This window comes from Corapipo altera, unplaced genomic scaffold (assembly GCF_003945725.1).
Source record: "Corapipo altera isolate COAL_440 unplaced genomic scaffold, ASM394572v1 44b, whole genome shotgun sequence".
NCBI lineage: Eukaryota > Metazoa > Chordata > Aves > Passeriformes > Pipridae > Corapipo > Corapipo altera.
The window spans coordinates 324521-340919 of record NW_020884932.1 but is presented as its reverse complement, the minus strand read 5'-3'; the positions used below and the strand labels follow the sequence as shown (position 1 = coordinate 340919).

Here is a 16399-nt window from a genome sequence, read left to right as displayed (position 1 = left end):
GCGGGGACGGCAACCTCCCGGGATGCGGGTGTTCCTGCGGGGACGGCGGGATCCCGGGATGCGGGTGTTCCTGTGGGATCGGTGGGCTCCCGACATGAGGGCGTCCTGCGGAAACGGCACGCTCCCGGGATGCGGGTGCTCCTGCGGGGACGGCGTGCTGCCGGGAGCCTGCCGTGCCCCGGGCGCGGCGGAGTGTCCGTGCGGCACGGCCCCGTGTGACCGCGGTGACAGCCGGCCCCGCGCGTGTGACCGCGGTGACACCGGCCCCGCCGCCGCCCCCCCGCCGCCGCTGCCCGCGCCCGCTCCGCCGCGTATGTGCCGTCGCTGGGAAGGGAAAAAAAAAAAGGTAAACAAGCGCGGCCAGAGCCCCGCGGTCCGGCCATGGGCGCGTTTTAGGGGAATGACGGTGCATCTTGCCCCTCGGAACCCCGAGTGCGTAGCCAACAGGTTTGCCTCCGCCTTTTTCAGCCCAGGGCTGGAGCGTGGCCCTCCTGACAGCGGCTGGAAGTATCCCTCGTGCTTTGTCAGTACGTGTCTTGCTGCTGTCAGTACACTTACTGCGTTTAATTTGCTGCCTTTAGATCGCTACAGAAGTCGGTCGGATAGCTAGTGAGGTCCCGGATAGAGGTCTTTGTGCTTTTTGTCAGGTGGGTTTTGGCACCCAGGTGGTACTTCACTAGATAAATTAATGGAGGGTGACTTTTAAACATGTTTGTGGTTGATGTACAGTCTTGGTAATAGTTGAAGGACAGTTACGTGTGGTTGGTGTTGTTATTTTTTTTGTGGGTTTTTTCAGTAAATAGACTGAATAAAGTGTTGAAGAACATCCACTAGGGAAAAAAAACCTATATCGACTGGAGGATGGTTGGTGAGAAAAGTGACCTATTTTCGGGTTGGATATTTTTATTGGTAAGGGATGCTAGCATACCTGTGAAGGAGAAACATTTGTGTGGCATATCTATATATGAAAAGCTCTGGGTTTTTGCGTATACGTAGTTTCTTATTGACCATCTCACTTCCAAGAGCTTATTAAGGGTAGATGGGCAAAGAAGTGGTTTCCTCAGTGGAAGTTACTGGAGGAGCAGCTGAAGCGTGTTGTATGATTTTCAGCCATCTAGCATGAATGAATTGAATGCAAATGTGCTTACGCCTGCCCTCTGTAGTGCAGTCACTACTTAGTCATATCGACTGCTTTTTTGGAGTTGTTTATTGTGGATATATTTAGATCTTCAGGCTCTGGGGAAGGACCAGTTTAATGAATCTCAGCAAAGTGAAGTCTGTATAGAAGTGTTTACAAGCAAATGTTTATTATGGTAGAATTAAGCATTTCTTTCAAGGCGTGCACCATTAGGAACTGGGTTGAGGAATGGTGGGATGTTTTTGACAGCTATATCGCAGAAAGTGGGAAATTGGATGGTGGTTATTTTTGTACTATTGCTGATCCCGAAAGAAGGAATCTGGAACAAATAAGAACTAACAGTTAGTTACTACACATTACAGTTAAATTTTACCTTGTGAAACATGTCAAAATGTTAACCTTAATAGACTGGTATCTGCCCATTTTACTTTTAGGGCATGCAAACATCCAGATTCGAGGACTTAATAATAAAAGCCAAGGATAAGAAAGTCCTGTCTTGTCTCGTATTTTTCCTGAATATTCTAAATTACCAGAAAAGTGGTAGAATGATGGCATGATTTTTCAAGTGGTTGGGAAAAGAAGCTAATCTCAGTGCTGGAACTTTGCCTGATGGTCAGGGTATCATCTAAGACAGTACATTCATCTGGCTCTTTTAAGAGAATCCTTGTGATCCACACTTGAGGCTTTCATGAAAAAACAGGGGAAAGGGAAAATTACATCTTAAGTGGACTTAGTGTTTTATGGGGTTTGTTTTCATTTTACACAATTGAGAAACAAGAAAGTGCACTTTGAGTTCTGGACACTGCACAAGTTACTGCTGTTACTTGAATCATCCTGCTATGAGAACTGATATTCCTATGTGGTTTGGGTGGTTGGACTGTAATAAATAGTTGGCTTTCTGATTATTTTAAACAAATGTTAAGAGTATGCATGTTAATATGCTACTGCAGATATTATTCTCCTTAAAGTACTCATCTTCCTTGTGCACTGTTCTGACCAACCTGGTGTCTTCGATATCATATTTGAATAATTCTTTTGCAGTCTACACCTTCAGTGTATCATTGTCCTTTTTATCCCACTAACAATGCTAATGCCAAAGTAGTGCCTTTGTCTTGCTTTCAAGGGCACAATATCCTGGTGCAGCTAGCTTTTTTCCTCACAATGTGTCTCTCTTGAAATAATGCACTTCTCTTCTTGGATTTTGTTTGCTTTCAAAATTTCATTGAAATGCTGTAGCTATAAAACTGCTTGATGAACTTCTGTCCATTCCTACTTAATAGTGTTTTCTAATTATGTCTTAAGAAAGCTATGAAGCATGTATCAGATCACGGAAAGGCTGATAGGGCTGAACTGCAGTTTATCATGGATATAGTAATGTGAAATTGCATTAGCTCTTAATGTTAGTAGCCTGTGAGGTTCTGCACATCTTCTCTGTCACACTGTTATCAAGCACTTAACTGTAGTGCTGCAGCTGCTATAATAATGTAAAGTAGCTGTTGTTTTAATACACATAACAGTATTAGGTAAGAGCTTAAGAGGATTTGAAAAAAAATGTGTATTCCCTTACAATTCTAGGATAAGTCACCCTAGCAGAACTCTAGTACACATAAGTTGATTGAGTCACCAATGTTAAGAACTTAATGAGAAAAAATTACACTTGTGAAATATAAACCCGAGCGTGTTCACTTTCTGGAAAGCTGAATCTCTCTGTGTTACAGTGGTCTTCCACAGCAGTGGTGGGATACAAATGTTGCACTGAATTTGACAGACTGTTTTTTTTACTCTTCATATATTATTGTGTTTTTTCCACAGCAGTCTCCTATATGGAGATTGCTGGAGTTACTGACTGGACTCAAACCAACTTTACTTGGGAGATGATAGCCTAGACTTTTATGATCTTAGTTCATGTTGAAGCATGGTAGATTTCGGATGTCTAGCAATTCCTAATTAATTTAGGGTGCTATGAAAGAGAATAAACTATTGAAACTGTGTAATTGTAGGTTGGGTGCAGTCTGTTTCTTAAGGTTTAAGTAGTTTTATGCTAGATGGAAATGACAGTTTCATGAAGGCAACTTAAATCAATTCAGCCCTTGAAATTTGTTACCAGACATATTGCTAAATAAATGAAGCTATCTGACATTTGACCTTGAAGATGCTCTTAAGAAATGTTATAGAAATTATTATTGCTTGTAATAGGTACTAACAGTACACACATATATTTGCATCTGAATAGTCATGTTTGAGATGGAGTCTGATGCTTTCATCTTCCTTGATAGAGAATATAAATCACGTCTGTGATTCTGAATTTACCCAACAAAGATTTAGGTTTTAAAACAGTGGTAAGTGTTTAAATGTTACACCACACTGAAATGTTCATTGATTAATGGCAGAATGTTCAGAATTCCTGTCAGTGATCTTGGCTGCACTGCCTGGCATGACAAAATTATGTGGTAATGTTAACAGAGACATATGGAAAAGGTGAAGCAATTCTGCGAATTCATGGGGTAGAAGCAACCCTTCTGAAAGAGTCCAGATTGGTGGAATAAAAATCTGAGTTGTCTGTTTTCTGTAAAGTTCTTGCAGTAAGTTTCCTGGAAGTAAAGACTTAGTGTCTTGTCTAAAAGATGGTGATACCATCGTGAATCACAATAATGTGACTTCTGCCTGATATGCAAAGTATTTCTTCATCAGTTTCATGTTCCTAGTTATTTTGGGTGAGGAAAAAAGGAAAATGTGATATGATTTAGAATATCAAAGTCTTCAAGAGTCTACTTGGATACTGGTTATCAAGTTTGAAAAAGTATAATTTTGGACTAGGGAGCCCAACTACCATGAGTTATCTCTGTTGCTTATACAATGGTTGACTGAAATACTGGACCTTGATTGGTTAGATTTATGAATGTCTGTAACTAAGATACCCATGCTAATTTTCTGTAGTAGAGGAGAAATTTTTCTGTTAGTGGGAACTGCAAAACATGATAGTTTCAATTGAAACTAATTTTTTTTAATATATTGTGAAATCATAGGGTCTGAACAAAGTTTTATAGGTGATTTACAGATAGAAAAAAACAGTACTAGCAGATATCACAAAACTTGGAGCAAATCCTTTTAAAAGATGTTATCACTTACTATTATGCAGAAGATAATTTGAGATGTGGCTATGGGGGAAGATCTGGTATTTTTTTCTTACTATACAATAATACTTTAGGAACAGCTTTAGAACTTAAGTACTGTGTTACTGAAGCATCTGATATGTGAACAGGGTAGTGTCTGTATTTTTTTCTTTTTTTTCTTCTAGCTACATACTGGACTTTGAGAGTAAGCATAAGCAGAAAACAGAGACAACATGAAATTATTGCTTTTGGAGCTGTGGCTGGTGTGAGGACTTGAAATGGTGTAAAGCTATTGCTGAGTTCTTAAATCCATAGGACAGATTGTAGTTGTCTTATGTAATACCTCCCCTTGGAAATGGAAAGTACCTTGTGAACCATAGTGATTATCAGCATGGTTGTGAAAGTATGTTGGGCTTTTAACATATTTCACAATTGGAACCAGTGCCAGTGACTACTAGTGATAGGTTTGTTAGAGGATCAGAGTTTGATCACTCTTAGCACATCTGCCCTCTGAACTGCTTTGGTGTCTAGTCTGTAATCATAATCTTGTGATTGCTTTGCAATATGTACATACTTCAGTCTTGTCTGGTTTTGTTTTTTTTTTTTTTTTTTTTTTTCATTCACCTACCTGTGAAAGAAAAAGGAAATACACATTCTTGACTTCTAAAGTGGAACCCCTAAAGGACCAATTCAGGTCTGGCTTTTTTCACTTGTCTGTGTTGAAGATGATTCTCACAAAAATACCAACTATCTAGTGGGATTTCTGAATTTGTGCATTGTATTTTTTAAGTTTTCATACGCATTGGAGCTGCCTCAAAGTGTCTTGCTCTTAGAACTCAGGTTGTGCAGGCTCTCGTAATTTTCTGTTACAAAATAATGTTGGTAACTTTTCTTTCTTCTCAAATCTATAATACTACCCCTCTTGCCTGCTCACCTCCCCTCCTCTCCCCCAACATTTTGTTGGTCCAGGAGCAATGTTTTACTAAGTTTATTGACCTGCCAAATATTTCTGCTGCTGGCTGTTTACTGAATAATGGCGCTTAAAGTTGAAGAAGTCCTGTTAGCATTTTGCTTTTATTTCTAAATTCTATGAAGAGTTAAGGCTAGGCATCAGTAGCTCTAATGCCTGCAATACATTCTAAAATAATGAAACACTAACATTTTATTAGACTTCCCAAACATTTAATGGCAAAACTTCATCAGCAATTGACAGTTCATGTATCTTTTCAGAGCAACGTTCTGTAGACTGTTTAAAACTAAGGAATACAATTAAATTGTGCAAGTTAATTCTTCGTTTTATATTTGGAACAGAGCACTACTTGATAACTCTTCATCATGTTTTTCACCATTTTAGGTGTAGCCATGCTGAATGGTAGATTTTTGCTGATACATCTTGACATTTTAGTAGCACAGTATGATCCGAATGCTGACACTGACAATGAGCCAAATAGGAAAATAAAAGAAGTGCCTGTACACCTTGAAAAAAAATCTGCTGTAGTCTTCTATTGTGGAACTTGCCGGGAGCAGGAAGTTTTATGGGGTTTGTCATCAGTGAAAGGAAAGATACGTGTGTATGCTGTGGTGCAGTCATGCAAAGTGGAAAATAAAGCTTTAGAGGGCATTGTATATAAAGGCCGAGTTGTAACACAGTTGCCCCTATGAACTGTGTCTTCCCCACGAAAAAATGCTGCATTTCCAAAGTGTTTTGTTCTAGGGCAGGTATAGATTGCCTTTATTTCTTGAGTACCTTTCAGTGACAGTTGTGAAGGCTAAGGTCATAGGAAGGTGAAGGTGCTGGACTGTGACAACTGTATGGAAACAAAAGGAGAATACAGGTTCTTGGGATCTTAAATCCCATATTGAGTATTGAATATTCAAGAAATATTGGGTAGTTAGGAGCTTAAAAAGTTTGAAATACGCCGGAGGAGTTGAGTCATGACAAGTTTTCAGAGCATGTGGTTATGCATTGAGTTCACTCTTGCGAAGCCTTGTACCTGTTTCTAGAGTGTTGACTCCTCCTTATGTAAAAGAAAGGTGATCAAAAACCCTCTGGGGGAAAGCAGCTGACAGTGTAACAAAATCAGTGGAAAAAAAACCCAGTGAGGGTGTAACATTGTCACATGGGAGTAGTGGCTCATATAGTAACAAAGACTGTTTTTAAAGGCTCATGGCTTATCCTGTGAAGAGATCTCAAAATAGGATAGCAAATAAAAATTGATAAGAAATATTGGAAAAAAAATGTGAAAAATTATACTGGCAGTTTGCATACCAAGTTGATATGTCCTTCAGTTTGCTCTCAGATTCTAATGATTTGTACAAATTGCTTTCAGAGTAAAATAATTGCTTTTGAATCTCCAAAATCTGTTTATGTCAAATTTGGGATTTAGTGTTTCTGGGAGCACTAGCAACGTAAGTCTTACTCTCAGCATACAATTATGTAGTAAATAAATAATTGATATAGATGCTGTTACTCGTCTGAGACAAAAGAGAGCAGAAGGAGAAACAGGGTAAACTTTAATCTATCTGGTGGATGTATATAGTGTGTGCATCCACTGAACTATTCGTTCTAAACTCCTGTTTAGAAAGAAAATGAAAGCATGTGCTTTTAAGAAATGATTCATCTGATCTATTTGGCTATCTGCTTTAGGGTGCAATTTGTTTTATCATAGACTCTTATCTGTGTTGACTGAATCTCCATTTATCTTGACGGGAGACAGGAATGGTTAACTGTCTGTGGATGGATGAGTCCCAGTGAAGATTACTTGAGCTTTCTTGTCTGTTAGCCTGATAAGTCTTTGCATTGATAGTATTTCAACATTTTGTTTAAGCGGGACCTTGAATCTTCATTTTCTAAATGAAAAAGGTACATTAAGGTAAGATGAAGGCCAGAAGGCTGGTCTTACATGCAATATAGAATATGATGAAACTTTTTGAAAGGGATGAATTGCTTAAAGAAAAGCTAATGTCTCTGAAACATGCTGTTTGTCTAAACAGATCTATTCATCCCTCTTTTAAAGATGGTTGAATCACAGTACTGTTGTTAAGCTTCTTAGTAGGATGCATGTGATATTACAAAACAGCTTCTGCAGATTTCAAATACAGTGACTGTTTGCAATATTTTATGGGATAGGTTACAGGAGCTTTCATGGAAGGAAGGATCTGTTCTGAATTTATTTTCTGATAAATGTTTATGTTGCATAAAATGAGTAAAAGGGACGTAGCTGAGTTCTGGTATAGTTAGGGAAAACTGCATTTTTAGAACCATAATTAACCACATGGATTAAACGCTGCTAACAGTTACTGAACTCACCAGCTTGACAGTCCAAATTCTCGAATGCTGAAAAATTAACTGATCGGGGCCTTGAGATAATGTGAATGAAAAGGTAGGCAAATATTTTCTATGATATAACTGTCTCTTAAATGCTTTTCCTCAGGCTGCAGTTTGACTTACTGGTAAAGTGTGGCTGGTGGAAAATTTGCTTATTATGTGCTTTAGTCTGCAGCTTGTTCATTTGGTAAAAATGTTCAAGAGGTCACATAGTAATATGGATCACTGAAATGATCCATCATTAAAAGTAACTCTGTTTTGGAGGGTGATTGTAAATATGTAAGTTTGGGGTTATTTCATCTTAGCCCTAAAAGTTTCACTAAGGAAACAACAGCCTCAAAGAGGCTTCAGCTCAAAAGCCCTTATCTGATCCTTAAGTACTTTCAAAATTCTATTTTTCTAGAGAGAAACTGAGAAAAAGTAAATACTCAGAAAAGTATTGGTATAGCAGCTGTGACCCTTTGGATAGCATATTTAAATTATAATCATGGCTTGTACCTACATATAATATGACATTTTTGCATCCACTTCCTACTACTGAAGAATTCAGAATGCAGATGTTCAAACCATGTGTGCTTCTAAGATCCTTGTATTTAGCTGTGGGAGCTTCATCTCTGGAGATTTATTTTAAAACCACAGAATTAAGGGTTAGTTGTTCTGTTATTGTGGAGACTTTATGTTAAACTGTTAATGAATCTGCATTAATTTTACTACAGCTAATGGGGCTGCAGCATTAGTAAGCATAGTTTATCTTCCATTTCTGTAAACTCTTATCCTATTGATTACTGTTTGATGTACTTCTCCATGGCTTATGCATAGCTGATTTTTGCTGGAATTCTGTTGACAGGTTGTTTATGTGTATTCTGTGATTTACAGTTAAATCACTTGTTGAGTTTGTACTAAGGTGGTTGAGAATGTGCCAAGTGAACAAAATAATGAGTATAAATCTTCCCTTACTGCTGAGTGTTGCAGTTAAATTCAGGCAAGTTGCATTCTGTTACATCTGGCTGGATTTGTTCTCTCCCTTTTGCTCTGCTAGGGATGAAACCTTCTTTAGTTTAAGAAAGAAAAGCTAACTAAAAATTGGCTGAGGCTTTTTTACCTCCGTTTTCCTTACCTCTTCCATTAACAAAACTTTGGTTTTGCCACACAGTACAAATGCTCACTTTTGTCTGCAGGTGTTTTTGAATCTAAGACATAACAGAAAATCTCTCTTAAAACCATATCTTCTCCTCAGAGAGAAAAGGTGTTTGATGATCTGGGCCAAATTTGTAGGATGTGATGAATTCATGCTAATAGAGATGTAAATCTTGAGGTTTGGCTTAACATTCAAGAAAGAAATGGTCCACAAAGACGTGAGCCCTGGAGTTTGTGTTATTGCTAACTCCAGTTGAGTAGGGAATGGCTTTCTGGTTTTTGACAGTCTTTTTTATTTTTTTTAACTCAAGGGTTCTAAAATTGTTAAGTAGTTTAGCAGAAGGTATTAACTATGTGATATCATAATGGGTAAAACAGATTTGTAAGAAGGGATGATATCCTAGTGACAGTTAAAAAAAGTTGTCTTTTAATTTGTGTGCTCCTTTTTTCCTTTAATTTCTTTAATCTAGAAGCAATAAGGAATCAGATTAGGGTGCTGTGGACACAGCAGTACTATAAAGCATGTTTGTGTGGAGGGGTATTTTGTTGGTTTGGTTTTTTTGTTGTTTTTTTTAAAATGCTGGCAATCCCTTTAAGATTAGGACTCTGGAGTCACATAAGCATATGGAGCACAGTTGATTAATATATCCCCTATTGGTTCATACAGGTGAAAGTTAGGTGGTCTATGTGTGTACATGGACTGTTTTTCATTAGTCTGCATTTTGGGGGTTAGGTCAGTATGATGGAATATTATACAACTATAGTAAGGCACTGCATGAAAACATTATGTCAGTGCTTGGTAGTGCTAGTGAAAAAAACTCAAATTGGCCTAAGAAAGTAGAATAGGATAAAGCAGAAAATGTGTAGAGAAAGGTGAGAAGAGTGCAAAAGTAATGACAGACTAGGACTCAAACAAGATTAAACTGAAGCTAGAAAGGGAGGAAGCTGAAGCTGTGAGTTGCTTGAGGCAAGGTAAAGGGAGTTATGATAGTTCTTGTTTTGGAACAGACGGTGAATGAGAAGATGCACAAATTATCAGGAGATTTAAAACAAACAAGAGGAAGTGGTTCTTCTCACAGCACAGAGTTAAGCTATACACCTCTAATGCAGTATGTTCTTGCTGCTAAAAATTCACATGCTTTAATAAAACACCTGCCCAGTTTTACAGGGAAGGGTGTGGTGGAATCCATCAAGCACTATTAAACACAAAGCCACTGATCTCAGATGTAAAGAAGTTTCTAAATCTCTTACAGATAAGGAGTTTCATTCTTTGCTGTTAAAATTTGCCATTGTACTGTATTCTTCCCCATGTGTCCCCTAATGGTTACTTACCAGGTAGGAGAGTGTTTGACGTGGGCATTTAGTGTAAGATAGCATGCTTTCATTTTGTTTTGTGCTTTTTTCAGTGAGGATGGAATGGTATTACATAGGAGTGGTAGGGGAAACTTTGTAAGATGAGCAATGTGGGAAGAAGCATTGGGAAGCAGATATGCCAACCCCAGTTTTGATACTATGGCATCTTCTAGTGAAGTGGAGTGGTTTTTGGAAGAGCATCTGAAGCATAGTGCTTAGTAGCAAAATGAAAGGGTGCATATAGCAACACAAAACCCAGTGAAGGTTGTTAAAGCTTGATACCTATCTTTAAAGAAACACAAAACCCTAAGCCTCAATGTTTTTATGCTTGTCACACTTACCCTGTTCCTTGTCTGGGTTATGAATTTTGGGAAGTTGATTGATTTCATTCAAATTTTACAGGCGTGGAAGTCTCAAACTGAATTCCCTTGGACTTTGTGGAAGCAGGCAGCTGGATAGCAAAGAGGTTATACCATGGCTCCAGCTGAGAGAAGCAGTAAGGTGAGCTTGTTAAACATCAGAGAATCTTCATAGGACCCCCAACCTTGTAATTGAATTCATATGAAACCAGGTTCATTAGTTTCACTGTGAAATAACTTGTTTAGCAGGGAGTGTTTTTAATCTAATGCTTACATTTCAACTTGAGAATAACTAATGTAAGAAGCTGTTTGTTTGCCAGCTTCCTTTTCAAAGGTTTTCTTTTTGAAGTTCAGTTTCAAAACTGTGAAAATACATTCTAAAGAGCTATGTTTTCTGGATTTTATAGAGTTGGCAACAAGCCATCATATTTCCAGCTGCTTTGCACTCAAAGTTGCAAACAATGCTTTTGATACCTACAGTTTTTTATTTAAACCTCAATCTCAGTTAGTGATGCAGGAGAAGTTTTTGGGAGGTTTTGTATGTGGAAAAAAAATGGCAGTGGGATATAAGACCTTCAAAACCAGTTTTGAATATGAATGTTTTATAAGTTGAGTCTTGTTTGCTTAAATGACGAATTATCTGGTAAGCGGGAGTTCAACACATAAAAGCTGAACTCTGAGTTTTCTCCCCTTCCTTCCCACTCTTCTTCCCCTTCCCCTGACTCATTCCCAGGACTGCTGTACATATGCTGCCTACATGCAAACTTTTTATCACCAGTTTTTATAACTACAGTCAAAATATTTAAGACATTTTATTTAACACTGAGAGTACATCCAACTCAAATGTTTGATTTCAACCTGTAAATCTTCATTTATTGTAATTACAGTACTGATTGATAATGCTCAAACTAATTAGAGTAACAAAATTAAGTATTGTATGTCAGTCTGAGCGTTGCTAAACAGGAAGCTGTTAAAAGGGAGAAGGTAAAAATCTATGCCATCAGAATTTTGTATTAAAGCTGTTTCATGTGCAATATGGAATATGCCAAAAATAAGATAAATCAAGTATGCTCCTCTTGCCAGTATTCTGTGCTGTCCATCTGATTTCTAATGTAGCTGGAAAAGGTACAGATTTCAGCTTTGCCAATTTTAACAGCACTTATAACACTGATTTCTTGAAATGCTACTTGCAAGGTTTCTGCCTCAAGACAATGAAGGCCACTGAGTTTCAGAGAAATGTTCATTATTGCAGTTTTGAAGCACGCTTTCTTCAAGATACTGATAATGTGATGTCAGAAATCTGCTGGTTAGCACAGCATGGCTTATCAAAGCCTTTGCAAAAGCTCCTGAAGAATGTAGTAAATAATCTGTAGTAATATGCTAATGTAACTTTAGGGTAATTACACTATAGTAATTTTGCTTACTTATATACAAACATGTAATCTTGTCTCTTTATTTTTAGGTATGCTTGGCAGTGATGATGGACTATTTATTTGCATCAGATACTCTTATATGAAAATCCTGTGTTTCCAAAGAGCTTAAATATTATTTCATCTTCTGAAACAGAATGGCAGGCTTCAAACGAGGATATGATGGAAAAATTGCAGGATTGTATGACTTGGATAAAACTTTGGGCAGAGGCCATTTTGCTGTGGTCAAACTTGCTCGGCATGTCTTTACAGGTGAAAAAGTAGCAGTAAAAGTAATTGACAAGACCAAACTGGACACTCTAGCCACTGGACATCTTTTTCAAGAAGTTAGGTGCATGAAACTAGTGCAGCATCCCAACATAGTGCGGCTGTATGAAGTGATTGATACCCAGACTAAGCTTTATCTAATCTTAGAGTTAGGTGATGGCGGAGATATGTTTGATTACATCATGAAACATGAAGAAGGTTTGAATGAGGATCTGGCAAAAAAATATTTCGCTCAAATAGTTCATGCTATATCCTACTGCCATAAACTGCATGTAGTTCACAGAGACTTAAAACCAGAGAATGTGGTCTTCTTCGAAAAACAAGGACTGGTGAAATTGACTGATTTTGGCTTCAGCAACAAATTTCAGCCTGGAAAGAAGCTCACCACAAGCTGTGGATCCCTTGCGTATTCTGCTCCTGAAATTTTACTTGGAGATGAATATGATGCGCCAGCAGTTGGTATGTTCTCTTTGAATTCAACCCATAATCCATAAACTTAAGTACAATGATGTTGTACCTCTTTGTTTTCTGTTTCAAGATAGTGCCATATGTGGAAGACAGCTAATTGACAAGAAATAATATAACCTGAATGAGCTATAGATGAGTTAATGCTGTTTGAAGGATATACTTAAACATTCTCAAAAAAGCTTAAAAGTTCTTTTTGTATGAAATGATTCAAATGTATCCATTGTAATTAAGTTTTCTATTAATAACAATGTGGATGCAGTGTGGTTTTTTGTACATACTTTGTTAGAAAACCCATCTTCTTTTTGGAAAAGTGCCTGTTTTAAATTTATTTTTAACATGACTCCACACCCCCTTGCAAGAAAACCCCACCCACCAGTGATTTTCTTTGCTCAGTTTAGCCATATAACAATGGCACTGTGAGCCCAGGCTTCTTACATGTTCTGCTGCAAGGTGCTTGGAAGCCATTTCATAGAGTCACTTTATTGTCTTGTACTCATACAGATTATTCATATCTGTTAGTTGAGGTACAACTCAGTTCTCCAACAGATTTAGGTAAGTATAATTCCAAATGGTGCTCCAGGAATAGGTTCTAGCAGTCAACATGCCTCTTGTTTTTGTTTGCTCAGTATCTGATATTTTACTGTCTTGATAGCACCCGTTTGGACTCTGTACACATGGATGTTTTTGCTATGTTTAATAGTAGTGGCTGTAGTCATGGTTTAAATTAAGACTGAGGTGCCCATTTTTTGCTAATTTACCTGAGGTAAACAGTCAGCTAATTTTATATGCTGACAGGCACACTGTTGCACTACGATTTTTGCATTATTTTTAATATAAATATTTTCTAGCTATTAGATCTTATGATCTTTACCTAAACATTTGAATGACACTTCACGACTTCTAACTTTGAATAGGTATTGTACTCTGGGTTTTCTGGACTTGCAAGTTCACTTTCTCAAGTGTGCTATAATTAGGAATTTTGGATCTGTGTTATTTGTGGGTTTGCAAATCCATGTGGATGCTACAGTGATGCTTTACAAAATTATTTCCATTTAGAGTTGGATGTTTTAGATGAGTTGCTTCTGGTTTTATTAGTGGCAAACTAGAGCTCCTAACTCCATAGTTCTTCTGTGTTCTTCTGTGTCTCTCTGAGAATTTCCTGAAGCATGAGTGTAACTGATTGCAGTGGCCTCCGAAACCAGATGGAAAAGTGCATTTGTTAAATATTCTGTACAGTGCCTTGTGTGAATTATTTTTTGAAAAATGGAAGAGCAGTGAAATTTTGGAGGTTGAGCAAAACATGAACTTTTGATAATGCTGCCCAGTTGAAGATGCTCAGAAAAAAGATGGTGTATGGGCATTAATGGGGGAGGGGGAATTAAGAGCATTATGACCAGATGGTCCAAACTGAATTATGTAGTTAACAAAGTGTGCTTTGGACCTCTACATGATAAATATTATCTTGTTTCTTGGAGGACTTTGGAAGCAATTAGGTAGGTAAACTTCTGAATAGTACTATAAGAAAATTTTTGAATGGATTTCTAGAAGGGGAGGTCTGGCTAATACAGAATGGATTGATGTGCACAGTAGAAAAACTAGGATAAAATTAAATTCTCATAGCTAGTGTCTAAGGATACCAGTTAAGTTCTCTTTCTGAGAATATTTAAATACACATCAGAGTTTGTTTTTGCTTACTTATTCCCCAGTATGCTGTCTCAGTTAATGGATACTTAGAACTTCTGTCCTAGTTGGCTGATTGCAGTGCTGGTATCATAACATTTTAGAGGCATATTTTTTTTTTTCCATCACTTTGTAATACACTATAAAATCTCTATAAAGAGCTGTCAGTACAATAATTAACAGAATAAAAATACCATAATTTACTGCTAGATGCCAATAAAATGATGACATTGAAGGATCTGGATTTTCCTTTTCTAACCATGGGTGAAAATAAAATAGACTATGTAAGATTTTTGAAATATGATTTATTTGTGTATTTTAAATGCAATGATGGTGGAGCTAAAAATAAAAAATAAAATTAGGGCCTTATTTAAAGCCCTCTTTCTCCCAAATGGAGTCTTAAATGTAGAATCTTAAAAGAACATATGTTTAGAAAATTTATCACTAACCATGTAATTATGTAACTAAGAAATTGGCTTCTGAAAACCTTTCTTAACATTGAAAGATAAACTCTCATGCTAGGATGAGGTCGTACTCGTGGACTAGAAGTATGTATAAATTCATAACTAGACATTTCAACAAAGAAATTACATCAGTTGTATTTTGATGCCATTAATGTGCCAGATGTGCATATATAGCTTGAAGTAGTGGTGAAGTGCTGTGAACTCATTAAGCTGTCAGCTGAATGGAGGTATTAATATTGCAATAATAGTGACTGATAATGGCAAAGATTTTTTTTGCCAGTCAGGATGAAATTACATTATAGCTGAACCAATATAAAAACTAGTTCCTTAGTAGAAAGGAGGTCATGCTTTCCCCAGTGCAGCTGCATGGTCCTGATGCTCACTTGAACACCAACCTGACCACTTGAAACCAACTTAGTTTACTGAAATGGCAGATTGAAATGGATTGCCCTGCTTATACACTGTGCATATTAAGGCATATTTGCATTCATTATAATATTTTAAGACCCCACACCTGTGTTTATTTATGCAAAATTGTTGTTGCAAAAACTATTGCAAAAAAACCCCCTTGATCGTGAGATTTTTTGCCAAAGAACTTTGCCACAAAAATGGCTTTTCTGATCTCTTGTGAATAATGTTAGAATGAGTATATAAAGGAAAAGACTTCACATTTTCTTTATACAAAAAGCTGAAATATTTAGGGTAAGTCTTTCATTAAGCTATATGTTTAATAAATATAATGGAAAAGCTTGCTTTATGAAAACATAACTGTTTCAGCTAGTTTAGGGATTAATCTCCCCTTTGTGATGCCACTTGAAAGTTTTCACACTTGAAAAGAGCCTAGTTAATTTAGGTCTCTCATTTCCTTTTGTGTTTAAAGCTTTAGTTATAATGATGCAAGAGGAATATTGGGCAATGATCATATGTTCCCAGGGCTTTTCAAAAAGCTGAGTGAGTTAGATAATGAGAGTTTCCCATGTTTTTTCATACTTAATTAAAATTTGTTCTAGTCAGAGGAAAGTGAGAGGACTGTTGTTGGACATAAAGTTCATTTCATAAATCAAATGGATGTATTATTTTTGATCAGAGTTCTGTTTAGAACAGTGGTGTGATCCAGTGAACTCCAGTATTCAGAAGTGGATAACTACAGATGAGAAAGAATAAAGCATGCTTCTCGTAGTACTTTTCCTTTTGCTCTACCAGCATCAACAGAGATTGGATCATTCAATAAATAGAAATCACTTCTTTCCTAGGTGATAAAAATTAATTGGAGATTTACAGATTAGTTGATTCTTTCAGAGGAGAGCAAGTTCTATTTTAACTGCTTGGCATCTCTACAAAGTAAAGTGCTATGTAAGCTACAGTAATTCTGGAAGACATAGACGTTTCTGATAGGCTTATCTGGTGTAGTGGAGTATTCTGTGTCTGATTTTGTAGAAACATTTGCAGAGTAAATTCATTTTTCTGGGGATGACATATAGGGAAATTCAGATTGTAAAACTGGGATTTTGTACATTTAGCACAGCTGAGCACAGGCCTTTAGAATGGTACTGTAATACACAAATCACATTGTGGTTACCATCACAGTTACTTAGCATTGCAGTCTGTCATCACAGCAGCAGAAAGAGAATGGTGGCAAGATGTTCCTCATGAAAGACATGA

General features: G+C 37.2%; 1 protein-coding gene across 1 annotated transcript in view; it reads left to right on the top strand.

Annotated features, from left to right (window-relative positions):
* The window catches only part of SNRK (SNF related kinase), a 42165-nt gene that overhangs the window by 581 nt on the left and 25185 nt on the right, over positions 1 to 16399 (top strand). Inside the window, exons 2-3 of the mRNA XM_027659426.1 lie at positions 10472 to 10570; positions 11891 to 12584. Of these exons, the coding sequence (XP_027515227.1) occupies positions 11996 to 12584 (589 nt within the window). The 5' untranslated portion in view covers positions 10472 to 10570; positions 11891 to 11995. The remainder of the gene's footprint in view (positions 1 to 10471; positions 10571 to 11890; positions 12585 to 16399) is intronic.